Source organism: Mustela putorius, unplaced genomic scaffold (genome assembly GCF_011764305.1).
Source record: "Mustela putorius furo isolate JIRA1106 unplaced genomic scaffold, ASM1176430v1.1 tig00000242_pilon_pilon_pilon, whole genome shotgun sequence".
NCBI classification, from domain to species: domain Eukaryota; kingdom Metazoa; phylum Chordata; class Mammalia; order Carnivora; family Mustelidae; genus Mustela; species Mustela putorius.
In genome coordinates, this window is record NW_025421325.1 from 16,861,272 (window position 1) to 16,878,511 (window position 17,240).

At 46.0% G+C, this 17,240-nt stretch overlaps 1 protein-coding gene across 6 annotated transcripts in view; it reads right to left on the bottom strand.

Annotated features, from left to right (window-relative positions):
- Positions 1-1,854: 1,854 nt before the first annotated feature.
- The window catches only part of FBXO16 (F-box protein 16), a 51,378-nt gene continuing 35,992 nt past the window's right edge, over positions 1,855-17,240 (bottom strand). For 3 of the 6 annotated variants that reach the window (XM_004775142.3, XM_004775143.3, XM_004775141.3), the window contains one exon: positions 7,343-8,116. In XM_004775142.3, the coding sequence (XP_004775199.1) occupies positions 7,934-8,116 (183 nt within the window). In that variant the 3' untranslated portion in view covers positions 7,343-7,933. Of the gene's footprint in view, positions 2,088-7,342; positions 8,117-8,622; positions 8,649-17,240 lie in introns of those variants that run through there. The other 3 variants (XR_201003.3, XM_013047165.2, XM_004775145.3) reach the window with 3 other exon arrangements.

Here is a 17,240-nt window from a genome sequence, read left to right on the forward strand (position 1 = left end):
ATATAGAAAAAAAGAATAAGCTTTTTTTTTTTAAAGATTTTATTTATTTGACAGAGAGGCAGCGAGAGAGGGAACACAAGCAGAGAGCAGGAGAAGGAGAAGCAGGCTCTCGGCTAAGCAGGGAGCCCGATGTGGGACTTGACCCCAGGACCCCAGGATCATGACCTGAGCCAAAGGCCATGCCTAATGACTGAGCCACCCTGGCACCCCAAAAAGCTTGGGGAGAAAGGGTGTAGAAGAGACAATTGGAGCCTAAAAACTTAACCTTGCCTTATCCACTATACCTTTAAGACCCAGATCACTGTTACTTACCCCTGATGATAATTTTTCCCAGCCTGTCTCCCATGTAGCAGTGGCTCCATCTTCGTATTTGCCTCTATGATAACTATACATTTTGGTTTTTTCCCCTTTATTCGTTTTGGTGTGGTAAAATATACATAAGATTTACTATTTTAACCACTTTTTTTTTTCAATTTTGACCACTTTAGACTTTTTTTTTTAAAGATTTTTTTAATTTGGCAGAGAGAGATCACAAGTAGGCAGAGAGGCAGGCAGAGAGAGAGGGAAGCAGGCTCCCTGCTGAGCAGAGTCCAGTGCGGGGCTCCATCCCAGGACCCGGAGATCATGACCTGAGCCGAAGGCAGAGGCTTAACCTACTGAGCCACCCAGGTGCCCCCTAGTTTTAACCATTTTTTAAAAATATTTTTATTTTCTTTGTCAGAGAGAGGGAACATAAGCAGGGGGAGCAGCAGGCAGGGGGAGAAGCAAACTCCCTGCTAACGACATGGGGCTCAATCCCAGGACCCTGAAATCATGACCTGAGCTGAAGGCAGGCTCTTAACTGACTGAGCCACCCTGGCGTTCCCAATTTTAACCACCTCTAAGTGTAAAATTCAGCGGCATTAAGTACATTCACACCGTTGTGCAAACATCACCATCACCCATCTTCCTAAACGGCAAGGAAACTGCGTACCCACTAAGTACTGACTCCCCATTTCCCCCTCCCACAGCCTCTGTAAACCTTTATTCTATTTCTTTGAATTTGACTACTTGAGGTACATTATATAAGTGGAATCATGCTGTATTTATCCTTTGAGACTGGCCTCTTTTTTTTTTTTTTAAGATTTTACTTATATTTTTTAAGTAATCTCCACACCCAACCTGGGGCTCAAACCCACAACCCCAAGATCAAAAGATTCATGCTCTGCCGACCGAGCCAGCCAGGCTGGCTTCTTTCCTTTAGCGTTATGTCCTCAAGGTTCATCCATGTTGTAGAAGGAATTTCCTTCCTTTCTAAGGCAGAAGAATATTCCAGGAGATCTAAACCACACTTTGTTTATCCATTCATCTGTCAATGGAGACTTGTGTTGCTTCTACCTTTTGGCTATTATAAATAATACTGCTGTGAACATGCATAGACCAGTATCTCATGGAGGCCCTGTTCTTAGTTCTTTGGGGTTTACACCTGAATTGCTGGGTCATAAGGTCATCCTAGGTTTAATTTTCCAATAACATCTGTCATTTGAAAACCTCACCAACAAATGGACAAAGGTTACGATTTCTTCACAACCTTGCCAACACTTGTTATCTGTGCTTTGACAATAGCCATCCTAATGGGTGTAAAGTGGTAGGTTACTTTTTATTTATTTTTATTTTTTATTTTTTTAGGTTACTTTTTAAAACACATGTTTCTTCCTTAGACTTTAAGTTCTTCAAAAACTGACATTGTGGGTATCTGTTTGATTCAAATGAAATCAAAGACCTGAGCTGAATACATATATCCTTAAGGGTGTCTGTGTAAATATTCGGAATTGCCCCAAACCTCTCCCCAATCGTAATAAAAATATGCTTTCATTGATGTCAGTCCTGTCTGAATTTTATTCAAGGGACTGAAAGAGGCAGAAAAGGAGCAGTTCCTTGGACTGCGCTAGAGGGGAAGGAGCGCCCTCTTGTGTCCACTCTCTGTCAGTGTCAGTGGATAAAGAAGCTGGCTGAGAAATGAACGTTTCAGACCTTTTTTTTTCTTTTTTTCATTTCAGACCTTCTGATGACATTCCAGTGACAGCAAACTCCAGTTATAACCCCTCCTGCATAAAAGAAAATGTGGAAGTACAGAGTGAGTGAAACTGGGATCCTCTGAAATTCCCAGTCTACAAGGCGGGTGGGGATGGGAGTTGGGGAGAGTAAAATATGTTCAGAAATAACAGTAGAAGACTAGAAGCAAAATGGATAGATTATTACGTGAATACAGAAAGGTTAAAATCTCTCAGGAGATAAGCCAGGATTCATATCAGAATGTACGCATCGCTGGTTAAGAAGGAGCTGAGGTTGGCACTGGAGTTTCTCTTAAGGCTCCAGGTACAGGGTGACCCTGGACTGGGAGGACAAGCCCCATGTAGGGGCCATAGGGTTCGGGCTGTTAGGTCTGCAGAGGCCCCGTGAGGTTTAGACAAACTCACCTCTCTTCGGGAGGGAGGCCCTGGAAAGTCATCACGGGTTCCTTTCTTCCCTTTTGTGTCCTTCCCCTAGTTCCCTACCTCTTGACGTCCATCTCTGGACACTTCCTTCTTCCCTAAATAGGCTGTTGACTGGGACACACTGTCTTCATACCCTGGCCCTGATGCTCACAAAGATAATTACCGTAGGTCCTCTGGCTCTAGGGTTTTTGCATGTATAAGAAGTTTGGGGACCAGTTATGAAGGATTAAGAAGCTCTCTCGCCATCCTTGTTCCTGGAAGCAACCTTCAGCTGGCTTCTTAGAGTGGAGAGGTTCCTTCTCCTGGTCTTCATCCTTCAACACTGAAGGAGGATGGAATCAAGGCAGGGCAGAAGATGTGCGAAATATCCAATCAGGTAGAAACTCGTGTTCATTAGGGAAATTAGCATGGTGTAAAAAAGAACAGTTCTTTATGCTCAAACGCATCTGGGTTTAAAGCCCCTCCTTTGCCTGCTTGTAGCTGTGGCCCCTGGTGCCACCGTGGTGCCTGGTGCCTACTTTGCCCCCAATTCTGCATCTGTGAAATGAGGATAATAACCTGTCCACCTCGAAGGATTCTTGCAAAAACTGAATGCGGTAGAGAACATAAGTCGCTTAGAAGTATTGAGTGTAATTAATGCCCATATTCTTCCTTCTCTTACCCCTAGCCTCCTTCTGTTCCTGTAAGTCTAGTGGCTGTGGCTGTGACTTCCGGGTCAGTGGTACAATAACCCAGAATTTCTAGGTCAACAGGAGATGTATGGGAGGCAGAAGAGCGGCTTTGCTGGTATTCTTGTGTAGGGTGGCGTAGGGAAGGCTTTCCAAACCAGCTGAATCCCTTGTCAATACTTTTTGCAGCTGCCCAAGCCAGATACCGGGGAGTCATTCTTGAATTCTGGTCTCTCAGCCCCCCTTCTCTGTATTTCCAGGTTCTGTTGCTTCTCCTTAACCTAGTCCAAATCCTATCTCTCCATCTCCCCGCATTATTTTATTTTATTGTTTTTAAAGGTTTTATTTATTTGACAGACAGAGATCACAAGTAGGCAGAGAGGCAGGCAGAGAGGAAGGGAAGTAGGCTCCCTGCTGAGCAGAAAGCCCAGTGCGGGGGCTTGATCCCAGGATGCTGGGATCATGACCTGAGCCGAAGGCAGATACTTTAACCCACTGAGCCACCCAGGCGCCCTGCCCTGCATTATTTTAAATCGCCACAGTCTCGTCCCTGGAAGTCCGCCAGGGCTTCTTGACAGGACTGCAGAACTGTTCTTCTTCTTAATTATCCAGCAGATAGAGCTCTTTCTACATCTAAGTCTTAGCCAGCCACTCCCATGGGTAAGATCACTTACTGATTGCTCAGCTTCTCGAAAGATAAAGTCTAAATTCCTTAGCGTGGCTTGGTTCTTGTTTGGAATCCTGCCCACGTTTTCAGCTTTCTCTCTCACCAGCCCTGCTGCACCCCCACCCCGCCCCCAGGTGTGCTGGCTGCATTGAACTCTGTCCATGAATAAAGCAAAGTGACTGAAGAGTTCTTGATGTGGGACTTTAGTGCTAAGAGTGGGCCAGTCCTGGACAAATCAGGATGGTGGTCACCCTAGTTTTTGCCTTGGGTCTCCACATGGTCTATTGCTTTCTCCTGAATGCTTCCCCTCATCTGTCCTGCCTCATATTTACTCCTCAGTACCACGCATCCTCTGTTTCTGCTTGGACATCCCCAGTGCAGCTCCGAATGGAGAGCTTTATTCATCCCCTCCCAAAGTTGCCACATGTCACAGCCTGTGCTCCTTGCAGCTCCTGCCCCATTTTATTTTATTTATTTATTTATTTAAAAAAGATTTTATTTATTTAATTGACAGACAGATCACAAGTAGGCAGAGAGGCAGGCAGAGAGAGAGGAGGAAGCAGGCTCCCTACTGAGAGAGAGCCTGATGCGGGGCTCGATCCCAGGACCCTGAGATCATGACCTAAGCTGAAGGCAGAGGCTTTAACCCACTGAGCCACCCAGGCGGCCCCTGCCCCATTTTAATGGCTGCGTTGTCTCTCCCATGGTTATAGACCCATTAAGGGCAGGAAGTTTATTTTTCTCCTACCTGTATTCCCAGAGCCTAGCAGAGAGTCTGGCACTAGGTTGGAGTTCGATAAATTAAAGTTTTCTTGAATTAAGGAATATCAATATAAATTTATATTTCTCAGTTGTCATCTAATTCATATCATTGTGGGGAATGTTACAGATCGAATGCTGGTGTCCCCACGCACATTCATATGTTGAACCCCTAGAGAGCCTGTATATGGAGATGAGGCCACGAAGGAAGGAAGGAAGATAGGAAGGAAGGAAGGTAGGTTGGTTAAATTAGGCCATAAGGGTGGTCTCCTGATCAGATAGGATCTGTCCAGGGAAACCTCATTCTCTCTCTCTCTCTGCACAGGTACCAAGGAAAGGCCATGTGAGCACACAGAGAAAGGGCAACCCCAAAAGAGAGATCTCACCAGATGCCAACCCTGCCAACACCTTGATCTTTGATTTCCAGCCTCCAGAGCTGTGAGAAAATAAATGCTGTTTAAGCCCCCCAGCCTGTGGTGTTTGTTACAGCAGGCCGAGCAGGCTAAGACAGAGGCTCAGCCTAGTTCATGTAACTACGCTGTGACCAGTGATGGGTAAGGGTCACCTAGGGAACCATCCTGAGGCAGACAGTCTATTCCCAAATGGGCCCAATTATATTTCCCATCCCACGCGTTCTTCCAGAACCTCGCAGCTCTCCCACATCTGTGCCTGCTCTGCTTAAAACTGGGTTAGCGTCTATGGTCACCAGGGGATAATGGAGTGACACTGTAAGACTTGCAAGGCGAGGACAAAAGAGGTGATTCAGAGTCCACCTGTCTCTCTCGGGATGCTCATCCTTCAAACCCAGTCCCCATGCTACAAGAACCCCAGCCCCAAAGAAGAGGAACAGGGGGCCCTGCCCTCAGCCCTGGCTGAACACCCAATGAAGGGCTCATACGCACTTCCCAGCCATGTCCCTACACCATCTTGGAATTGGATCTCCCAGCCCTCTGTCAGGAGGACCCAGAGGATGTTGTATGGATCAGAGACAAGCTCTTCCCCAGGCCCCTCCCAAACTGCACATTTATGAAGGGAATAACAGAGTGTTGTTGTAAGTAGCCAAGTTTTGGGGTGGTTTGTTTTATAGGAATAGATAACCCAAATACAGCTTAAGACAAGAGGGAGCCACTTGTACTAGACAAGCCCTTCTTTCTCTTGATGTGTCCTTGCCCCAAAAGATTCTGGTTTATTTCAGAAGAGATGGGGACATACTCCAGGCTGGCCCATTCCAACAGAGGTCCATAGTGTGACTGGATCCTGACATCACCCAGGGGGTTCACTGGGACAAAGCAGTGCAGAATCCTGGAGCTGTAGGCCACCCCAGCAGCACAGCTGCCCCTGGCTCTGAGGGCTGAGCACGAGGCCTCCGCCTTCCAGAAGAGGAAATCTTAACCGAGAGCCATCTGCTCTAACCATGGGAAGAACACCAGGTCTCATCTTGGGTATGGGATTTTTTTTCTTCTCTGCCTCAGAGTCATGCGTTAGTATCACCTTGGGTGGTGCAAACTAATCAATTATAAGCTGGTTGTGTTTTGTCCTATACCAATCATTTGGGCATCCAAACCTCTGTAACCTGCGCCATCTTTCCAGGCCACCATTTTGAACCTCAAAAACAAGAGAGTGTGTGTGTGTGATGTATATAACATACATGTAACATATACATATATATTACATGTTACATGTATATTATGTATGTATATTACAGTATGGAACACAAGATCATGAGTGTTCAATATTACGTGATAGACAAACATTTGGTTTTCTATCATTCTGCTTTACTTAGGTAAATAAGTATCCTAGAATGGTAACTTCTGGACATTGAAATGGTTACATGAGAAGGTGGTTTAGTTTAGAAGATCTGACTAATATTTTTTCAGCCAAGTAACATTTTCTGCTTTCCAGTGACTCTTTGAGGCCCATTTACATTGCTTGAACATTAATTCTAATGCCTTCTTTGGAAATTTTTACATTGCCCCCATTGTGCTGCTATTCCTCACAGTCCCACTCATGTAATACCCTTCCCACCCACTCCTGGACACATTTCTTCCCAGGCTCCTTTGTTCTTGGACTTCTAGATGGGTTTGACCAAAGCCAAGTGCTGTTAGGAGTGTAGAGGGGTGTGGAGAGAGATGGCTTGGGTCTTCGCCCTCTTCCTTCCCTGCTAGGCCTTGTTTTCCACAATGACTGTGTTCCTTCACCACAGAGCATACAGCCTGGTGGGTGGCCCCTCTCCTGTGGCTACAGCTCTCACTGGGTTCTGGGAACAACAGGCCCTTTCCTTTCTGCCTCTTCAGGCCACAGGCTGACAAAGGCTTCCACTGTCACCAGTTCCTAGGTGGTTCACCATCTCATCTTGATGCTCTTAACACTCCCTTCCCTGTTGTTTGTAGGCTGAATTGTGTCCCACTCCTCCCAACCTCCCACCCAAATTCCTATATTGAAGTCTTAACCCCCAGGACCTCGAACCGGATTGTCTTTGGAGCTAGGGTTTTCAGAGAGGTAATTAAGGTTAAATGAGGTCATATGGGCAGGCTCTAATCTGATCTAACGTGTATCCTTGTAAGTAAGAGGACACAGACCACCCAGAACAAAGACCATATGCAGACAGGAGGAGAAGGTAGCCACCCGCAAGCCAAGAAGAGAGGCCTCAGAAATAACCAACCCTGGGACGCCTGGGTGGCTCAGTTGGTTGGACGACTGCCTTCGGCTCAGGTCATGATCCCGGAGTCCTGGGATCGAGTCCCGCATCGGGCTCCCAGCTGCATGGGTAGTCTGCTTCTCCCTCTGACCTTCTCCTCGCTCATGCTCTCTCTCACTGTCTCTCTCTCTCAAATAAATAAATAAAATATTTTAAAAAGAAAAAAAAGAGAAATAACCAACCCTGCCAACATCTCGACCTTAAAATTCCCAGCTTCCAGAGCTATGAGAAAATAAATGTCCGTTGTTTGTAATCCACCCATCTACGGTATTTTCGTTATAGAAGCTGGACCAGATGAAGGCAGGGGTACTGGGTGATGGCAGCTCCAGCCAACGAGACACCATGGTAAACAGCCCCCCATTAAACAATTCAACTAGCCTTGGGAGTCGGCTGTCTGCACCTTTCTGGGACCCGGCCCTGTACACCCAATATTACCACTGTTGCTATCCTGGTCCTTTTATCCACCTCATGGTACCTATCCTCACATCTGTCTCTAAGTTGTAACCACATCAGCACTTCTGCCATGATTACCTTTTACTGAAATACTGTAGGACTCCCTTTCCCAAGCAGGTACCTAAGCTGAAAGTTTCTAATAGAGGACCCAAGTAACATCTCTCCAATGGGTAGAGCACTTTGTCATGTCTATCAAAATCCTTTCATGTTTTTAAATTGACTTCAGCTCTGGAGCCTGGCCGGATAATGCCTGAAGTCCAGGGTGCCTCTGAAGAGGTTGCATGAGGACCTTTGTGTCAGCTTCGGTGGCCTGGAGCCCTGCCCACCGGTGAAGAGACCAGGCGAGATGAGCAGGAACTCGGAGAGCAGCGCTGGGTTCTGCACTTAGGGATATCTAGGGAGGAAAAAGAGATCATTCCAGGAACAGCCCTGAAAACACCAGACAGGAAGCTATATAACGAAACTTATTTTAATGATATAAGACAGCTTCCTCAAATGCTAGGGTTGGATGGGATTTATTGAGACCTCCCAATGTCACCAACCCCTAACCCCCATGCAATCTTCACTTTGAGCTAAGAATCAGTCTGTTAGCCTCCAAAGTGCTCTCACAACCGTAATTTCATGTGAACCTCAAGGAAATTCCACCAGGCAAGTAGGGAAGTATTAGCATCTCTGTTTTACAAATCAAAGAAACTGGAGAGCAGACCAGGCCAGTTTACTTGCCAGCCCGAGTTCACAGAGCAGAAAGGCGTCAGAGTCATGCCTGGAGACACGAGGCTCTCAGGCCAGGTGAGGTCTGGGAGAGCTCCCGTTGTTTTACACTCACTACTAATCTGTGCATGCACACAATTCGCTCTAAAAAGGCAAATGTCACAGGTTGACATTCCAACCAAAACTCACAGTGAGAAAGGATTTCTCCGGGACATCTGGCCACGAGCGGACGGGCAAGGGAAGAGGGAGAGGAGGAGAGAACAAGAGAAAGCAAGAACACGAGCTGAGCCTGCTGGGAGCACGAGCAACAGACTCTCACGAGGTTCATCTTACGTTGGCTCCTACTGTGCAGAGAGTGAGAAGGAGACAGGGCACATGTACAGACCCTGTCACCCGCCCTGAACACAATCCCCGCCCCACGACTCCACATCCAGCCGGCTCGTCCCGGCTGTCAGAACTCTTGTCACATCTCTCTCATGCTCTGCTGGGTACATTTCCCACACACAGGGTTTCTGTTAATCTGGGGAAATCCTACCTGAGACTTTCACTGAATCAGAAACTGCTTCAGCCAATGACTGCTGTCTCCTGTCCTCTCGGCCAGGGAACAGGGTCCCTCGTTAGTCCACAAAGGTGCCCCACAATCTTGCCTCACATACTCTATTCCTTCTCTAACCTGTCCTTCGAGATCTTCCTTCTCCAAGAAGCTGGAGTGTCTTGACCATCAGGGATTTCTTTCTTTCTTTTTTTATTTTTAAAAGATTTTATTTATTTATTTGAGAGAGATTGCAAGCTGGGAAAGACGCAGAGAGACACAGGGAGGAGCAGACTCCCCACTGAGCAGGGAGCCCCTGTGGGACTCAGTCCCAGGACTCTGGGATCAGGACCTGAGCCAAAGGCAGACACTTCACTGACTGAGCCACCCAGGTGCCGAACCCTCTGGGATTTCTGCCTCAGCTGGATTCTTGCAGCCATTATTAGGGAGACCTCTGTGCTCCCATTCCCATGTTCTTGGACATTCATATTCACTCCTGGCCGTAATTATTTACTCCCGGACAAGACTGCAAACTCCCTGAGAGCAAAGCTGGCCTCTGACACTTCAGTGAATCTACGGGTGTCTGCCTACACATGCTCGCTGATGATTTTTCTGGGGAAAAGGTAGGCAAAGCTGGGATTAAATGTAGCAAGTTGTTAGAATTGGAGAGGAAAAAGGGCAGGAAATGGGAGCAAATAATCTTCCCTCCTTTGAAGCTTCCAGTGTTAAGTTTTAAGACCTACTAGGGTAAGCATTTTTGGTGTTGTTCTAAGATCAACATAAGGTAAGAGAACAAATAGAGGTTTTCCTTTGTGCTGTTTTAGTAACAATGAAAACAGAGTAATACCTGCTGAATGAAGAAAAGGCCTAGCTCTCTGGGATACAAGAACAGGCTAGTCACACCTCACCTGTAACAGTTTTGAATTTAATCCTATTACTCTGCAAAGCTGATTTATCACTGCATTTGAGGAACCCCTTTCTCTTAGTCCCCCTGGGTGGTGGTGGGGGGGGGCGAGTTCACATGCTGAGGCAGGCTCCTCTCAAGCTCTCCTTTTTTTAGCCAAGGCAGGTTGCAGGATTGGCCCCCAAGCCCCAGCCCCCCCACTGCTCCCACCCTCCCCACCCCTCCCCCCCACCCCTGGTAACTGTCACCACCTATTGAGACTGTTGGGTTTTTCTTCCCTCCAAGATCGGCTCTGGGAACATGGTCTCCTTACAACCCTTTCTTTCTGTCTCTGAAAACAAATGCACAGACCCTATTCATTTTAAGACTTTAATGTCCAAAGTCATCAAGAGAAAAACTAAGATTTAAGGGGGAAACATGCGGAAGTTACCTAAAGGATATAAATCTGACAGTCTTGGATCTTGATCTAAAGTATCTGACGATCTGGTTGAAATAACTGGGAATTTCTTTTATACCAACACTGAGTATGAGATAATAGAAAAGCACATATTGGTCTTGGTCCCATGTTCCCGGCACAGAGCTCAAACCCTTGTAATTTCCTGAGTGATAAGAGCACTTAGGAGCATCTCTTGTCCTGTTGAGGTGACTCTGGACAGGCTCCTAGATGGGGGCCGGTTACCAGAAAGACCAAGTCCTGATTAGAAGCTTAGAATTTTCAGCCCCACTCACTGTCCTCCGGAGCGGGGAGGAGGGACTGGAAATGGATTTAATAATTGATCATGCTTCCATGATCACGCCTCTGCATACAGCCCCATAGGATGGAGTTGCTCTTACATTGTTGTTATAAATCATCTCTATTTCTGTGCAGGTCCACCTGCTATAGCTTTTCCTCACCCTGTTCCCGTGAAGAGAGATGGAATCAGCTACAGATCTTTCTCAACTTACAATGGGGTTATGTCTGGATGAAGACATCATGAGTGGAAAATACTGTAAGTCGAAAAAAGCATTAAAACACCTACTCTTCTAACCATTCTGGCGCAGCCTGGCCTACCTTAGACACGCTCAGAACACTTGCACTGGCATCTTACCCAAAGCCTGTTTTTTTTTTTTTTTTTTAAGATTTTATTTATTTATTTGACAGAGACAAATCACAAGTAGGCAGAGAGGCAGGCAGAGAGAGAGAGAGGAGGAAGCAGGCTCCCCGCTAAGCAGAGAGCCCGATGTGGGACTCGATCCCAGGACCCTGAGATCATGACCTGAGCCGAAGGCAGCGGCTTAACCACTGAGCCACCCAGGCGCCCTGTTTGTTTGTTTTTAATAAAGGTTTTATTTATTTATTTGACAGACATCACAAGTAGGCAGAGAGGCAGGTGGGGTGGGGGGTGGAGAGCAGACTCCCCGATGAGCAGAGAGCCCGATTCAGGGCTTGATCCCAGGGTCCTGGGAGCTGAAGGCACAGGCTTAACCCACTGAGCCACCCAGGCGCCCCCGCAAAGCCCGTTTTATGATAAGTGTGGCATAGCTCCTGTAATGTACTGAATACTGCACTGAAAGTGAGACCCAGATGGTTGCTAAGTGTTTCAGTTGCTTATCCTGGTGACGGCGGGGCTGACTGCTGGCCCTGACCTGCACCACAAGAGTGTCACACTGCATGTCGCTAGCCTGGGAGAAGCTCAAAGTCCAAAACTCATTGTATGGTTGCTAACGAATGTGTACTGCTTTTGCTCCACCACAAAGCTGAAAAAATCGTAAATCAAACCGTTGGAAGTCAGGGACCATCTATAATTTCAATATATTTTTCTCAGGGTGACTGGGTGGCTCAGTCAGGTAAGCATCTGACTGGATTTCAGCTCAGGTCATGATCTCGGGATTGTGGGATGGAGCCCCATGTTGGGCTCCACAGTCAGCACAGTCTACTTGAGAGTCTTTTTCCGTACCCCCAATCCCCTCACCCTGCTCATGTGCTCTCTAAACAAACAAATACACAAATAAATAAAATCTTAAAAATAAATATATTTTTCTCACTGATTGAACTTGCTGGGTTTTTTTTCTTTTAGAGATTTTATTTTTAAGTAATCTTTACACCCAACGTGGGACTTGAACCTACAACCCCGAGGTCAAGAGTCGCCATGTGCTCTACCAACTGAGCCAGCCAGGGGCCCTCTTACTGTTCTTTTTCTAGATATTTACCCAATAATATCTCCAAGTCTTGTTAGCATGTCTTTAAATGGAAGGATGTAGAAGAGAAATAGAAGGCCATCCCTTATACAACAGAATTCTCCAGGGTTCTGTTCTTGGCCCACTTCCTAGGCAATTAGTGCTCACATCTTCAGTTGCTGGATTCTATGTCTCACCCCACTGTCCCTCCTGAGCTCTTGGCTCATAAACTTAACTCTCTTCCGAATGCATATACTTGTGGTTCAGAGGTACCTCACACCTAGCATGTCCTGCCTCATTTCCAGTCTCAGTGGTGGGTGGCGTGAGCATGAACACAATTACCCAACCCAGATACCCAGGAGTTACCATTCCTTAACTGGAAGCTGCCCCCCTCCAGCCTGTAAGCATGCGGAAGGCAGGGACTGTATCTTGTTATGGTTGTATCCCTAGCATCTACTCTTGCACCTGTAAAATACTTGTGGGATAGATGAATAAACATGCCAGTAATTCCTCCTCTTTCATTTTAGGGCAGCAGCTAAAACCACTTTGCAAGTGGATATTGAATTGGGGATAGAAAATTTCTATCTTCAGGCTGGATGGTCATTGTATTGGGCACTGAGGAGTGAGAATGGGGAGAGGCTATTGAGGCTGAGTGTCCCAAGAAAGAGTAGCACCCTACAGGAGGCAAAAGAAGGCCCAAGAAGGGAAGTCACCCAGGAACAACTTATGGATACCAGCTTGAATATATCCCTGTGTCTGTCACTCCCCAACTGAATTTTATTTTCTGGCTCTCCATGCACATTACTTGCAAAAATTTGCAAATGATCACTGACACAAACAACACCATTGGATAAACCCAGGAATCACATAAGAGAATCGATTAGGTAAAGGAATATGTGGATATGGAAAGCAGAGAAATACAGTAACAATAATGATAGCCCCTGTAGGGGCACCTGGGTGGCTCAGTGGGTTGGGCCACCGCCTTCAGCTCTGGTCATGATCTTGGGAGTCCTGGGATCGAGTCCTGCATCAGGCTCTCTGCTCGGTGGGGAGCCTGCTTCCCCCTCTCTCTTTGCCTGCCTCTCTGCCTACTTGTGATCTCTCTCTATCAAATAAATAAATAAAAATATTCTAAAAATATTTAAAAAAAAAATAGCCCCTGTAGTGTGCCTAACACTCTTCTGAAACTATCACCCCACCACCACTCGCAAATATCTGGCTGCTGGGCATTGTGCTAAGTGTCATACATTTATTATTTCTTAAAAACATTTTTAATTAATTAATTAGTTAATTAATTAATTTTTACTTATAAGCTCCATGTCCAGTGTGGAGCCCAATGCAGGGCTTGAACTCATGACCAAGATCAAGACCTGAACGGAGATCAAGAGTTGGATGCTTAGCCAATTGAGCCACTCGGGTGATATTTATTATTTCATGTAATCGTCTCGAGCCTCTGATATGGTAAAGAACAGTAAAGAAGGTGATAATCTTCATTCTGTAGATCTTACCCTTTTAAAAATTTACCCTCAACACTTCATGACATTCAGTTCAAGAGTAACATGGTAATACTATGTATAAATATGAAATACTGTGTTTGAAAATCCCAAGATCAGAAGTGTTTGTCTGGGCGCCTGGGTGGCTGAGTTGGTTAACTGTCTGCCTTCGGCTCAGGTCATGATCCCAGAGTTCTGGGATCGAGCCCCGGAGCAGGGAGCCCGCTTCTCCCCTTCCCTCTGTGGCTGCCCCTGCTTGTTCTCTCTCTCTCTCTCTCTCTGTCAAATAAATAAAATAAAATAAAATAAAATAAAATAAAATAAAGACGTGTTGTTTTAGTCATATAAACACAACTTCAACTAATTCCTATAAATTGTCTCAGCCTAGGATGGGCACTGAGCCATAAGTAAGGGTCATTGGTGGGGATGAAGGCTCAGAGGATAGAAAAGGTGGCTGAGGAGTGCCCACCTAGAGGGCTTTCCTTCTGGGAAGGAAGTCTACAACGGATGACTGCTCATCCTGGCTTCCACTCAGTGTTTGCTTAACCTCTAGGATGGAGCTGCTGCCTGGATTTTTCCATCCAGGATTCTGTGAGGAGGATCCCTGCTGTCCTCTTGTCTGCTTGGGATTCCAGACTGCTGCACACACCCATGTGGTCCACACTGCTTTGGTCAACACTGTGGAAGGGGTGTTCCTCTGCTCACTCCCTGCTCACTCTGCTTCCATGAGACACAGAGGGAAGCTGTTAGGGAGAAATCATCAACAGAGTTTTAAAGAAGACACAGGCCCGTCTTTGCGGTTGGTTTATCTTTTAAAACCTCAGGGTCAAGCTGTGAGCTGTGGAGGAAGGCTAAGCAATCCCAGGCAGGGTTTGGAGATTTCAAACCAAGACTGTGTGACGGCACCCTTAGGCCTCCCAAGTGAAGTTAGGGGTGTGTTGCAAAATGCACACAGGCCATAGAGTTCCGATGGTTATTTGTCAGCAATGATGGTGAACTTGAATTGCAAAACAGCCATGTCTTAGAGAACTGGCTTCTACCGTAGTTTGTGGTGAAAAATTGTATTGTTAAATGTTATACACACACCCATTTACTTATTTATTTAGGTATTTATTTAGCAAGCCCTAGGCCCAAAGCAGGGCTTGAACTCACAACCTTGAGATCAAGAATCCCATGCTCTACATACTGAGCCAGCTAGGCAGCCCACATACATATATTTTTTAAACCCCAGTAGTAGCAGTGATTAAATCTCTGTCACAACTAATAATACTCCAGAACACACAAACACGGTTCCTCTCTTCTGGCTGATCCTAAAGAGAAGCCAATTTGTGTCAGATATTTTGTCTGTAACTCTTAAGAGCAGGTAGGCATTATGTCGCCATCTAAACATTCAGCGAAAGAGAAGCAGGTCAAGTCACTCCTGTTGGAAATGCTAGGGTAATTTATTACACATAGCATCATACAACAAGAGATAACAAGACAGAACAAGAAAACTATGCTCTCTTAGAGGCAAAGGATAAATGCAAAGACTCTAAGTAGTGGTCCTGCCTGAGAGTTCACTCTGCCCCCAGGATTCTCAGCCATCAGGCCCTTTCTTCTCTTAGGTATCAAAAAGTAACAGCAACCAATATTGTAATTAGCAGGCGATGGAGTACAGGAGGCACGGAATTGGCAGCATGGAGTTCAACACACACTCGCTGTCCAGGCAAGCGTGGGATTATGAAACCTAACAAGGATGAGGAGTGAATGCATGAACTATGGGCAGGCACAAGAGTGTACGGAGACCAAGCAGGAAAAAAAAAAATATGTGGCTCACACTTCAATATACAGCTATGGATACAACCATTTTTCATACCTTGGAAAGCATGAGAGAAAGAAAAGACAGAGAAAGATAAAGAAAACTGAGGGGAAGCAAGAGTAAAAGCAAGAAAGAGAAGCTTAGGGGCGCCTGGGTGGCTCAGTGGGTTAAAGCCTCCTCTGCCTTCGGCTCAGGTCATGATCTCAGGGTCCTGGGATGGAGCCCCCGCATCTGGCTCTCTGCTCAGTGCGGAGCCTGCTTCCTCCTTTCTCTCTACCTACTTATGATCTCTGTCTGTCAAATAAATAAATAAAATCTAAAAAAAAAAAAAGAAAGAACGAACGAAAGAAAAGCTTATTCTATAGGCTGGAGCCTCCTGCCCAGTCCCCCACCCCCAACCAACCCCTATCCTGGCTGCCTGCAGCTTCTTACCTCCTCTTTCTCCTGTAGCCTCAGGTGCTGACCTCGTGGGATTTTGATCTAGCCCAATGTTATTACCCCCCATACTAGCTAGGATTTACCGAATGCTTCTTTGAGGCTGGCACTAACCTAAATGCTTTACAGCCCTCCTCCCAACCCTGTGAGGTTAGTATCATTCCTAACTCCCTTTTTTATAGATGAGGAGACAGAACCTCCCAGGGGTTAATAAATGGCCCAAATCACAATCCTGCAAGGGAGTTATCATTAGTCCCATTTCACAGTTGAAGAAATGGAGGCTCCAAAAGGTTTAGTGACTTATCCCAAGTCACACCATTTAGTGGAAAGAGTGCAAGTCTGTCCGATGGCAAAGCCCACGTTCTTTCTTACTCTGCATTCCAGATGGAATTCTTGGGAACTTCTCTGCCTGAGCTAAATGATGAAAAATCTCTCCTATAGAGATTTCTAGTTCTGCACATCCAAACCAAATAGATGCTATAAAACAAATACCTGGGGAAGTAATCAGAATTTGAAAGAAATCTACTAAAGATTGCCCACAGGAAACCAAGCGTACATTTGTTTCATAAATAATCTTGTTAGAATCGACTGTATTTTCTAAAGCGCCAAGAAAAAGATAGACAGAAACCAGTTTTGATTGATTGATCATCAGAACTCACGAGTATGATAAATTCTTTCTGGTATTCTATGTAAAGTCACATTAACCACAGCTGTGTCCCTCAGGTATCAGAAGAGATCAGGGAGAGGACGGGTAAGGGACTGTGGGGTCCCACAAATCCAGACTGTAGCCTGGAATGGACTTTTAAGATATTGTAATCCCAACTCTCTTTTCTTTCTTCTTCGTCTTCTTCTTCTTCTTTTTTAAAGATAGAGGCACACACAGAAAGAGAACACAAGCAGGGAGAGTGGGAGAAGGAGAAGCAGGCTTCCCGTTGAGCAGGAAGCCCAATGTGTGGGGCTTGATCGCAGGAACCTGGGATCATGACCTGAGCCAAAGGCAGTCACTTAACCAACTGAGCCACCCAGGTGCCCCGCAACTCTCACTTCATAAATGGGAAAATGAAGAATTATAGGTGGAGTGACTGAGTGACTGCTAGTTAATTGTAGAGCAGAGGCCAGAACTCTGGGTTGCCCGATTCTTTTTTTTTTTTTTTTTAAGATTTTATTTATTTATTTGATAGATAGATCACAAGTAGGCAGAGAGGCAGGCAGAGAGAGGAGGAAGCAGGCTCCCTGCTGAGCAGAGAGCCCGATTCGGGGCTCGATCCCAGGACCCTGGGACCACAACCGGAGCCAAAAGCAGAGGCTTTAACCCACTGAGCCACCCAGGTGCCCCAGTGCCCGATTCTTAAACCAAGTTCTTCCCATGACAAAAATCAGGTATCACTTTGGGGCACATTCTTTTTTCCTCCTCTTTTGACTCAGAGAGGGGAAAAAAGAAAAAGGTGAGAAAGCTTGCAGAAGCATTTAAAAAACCAGAGCACTAAG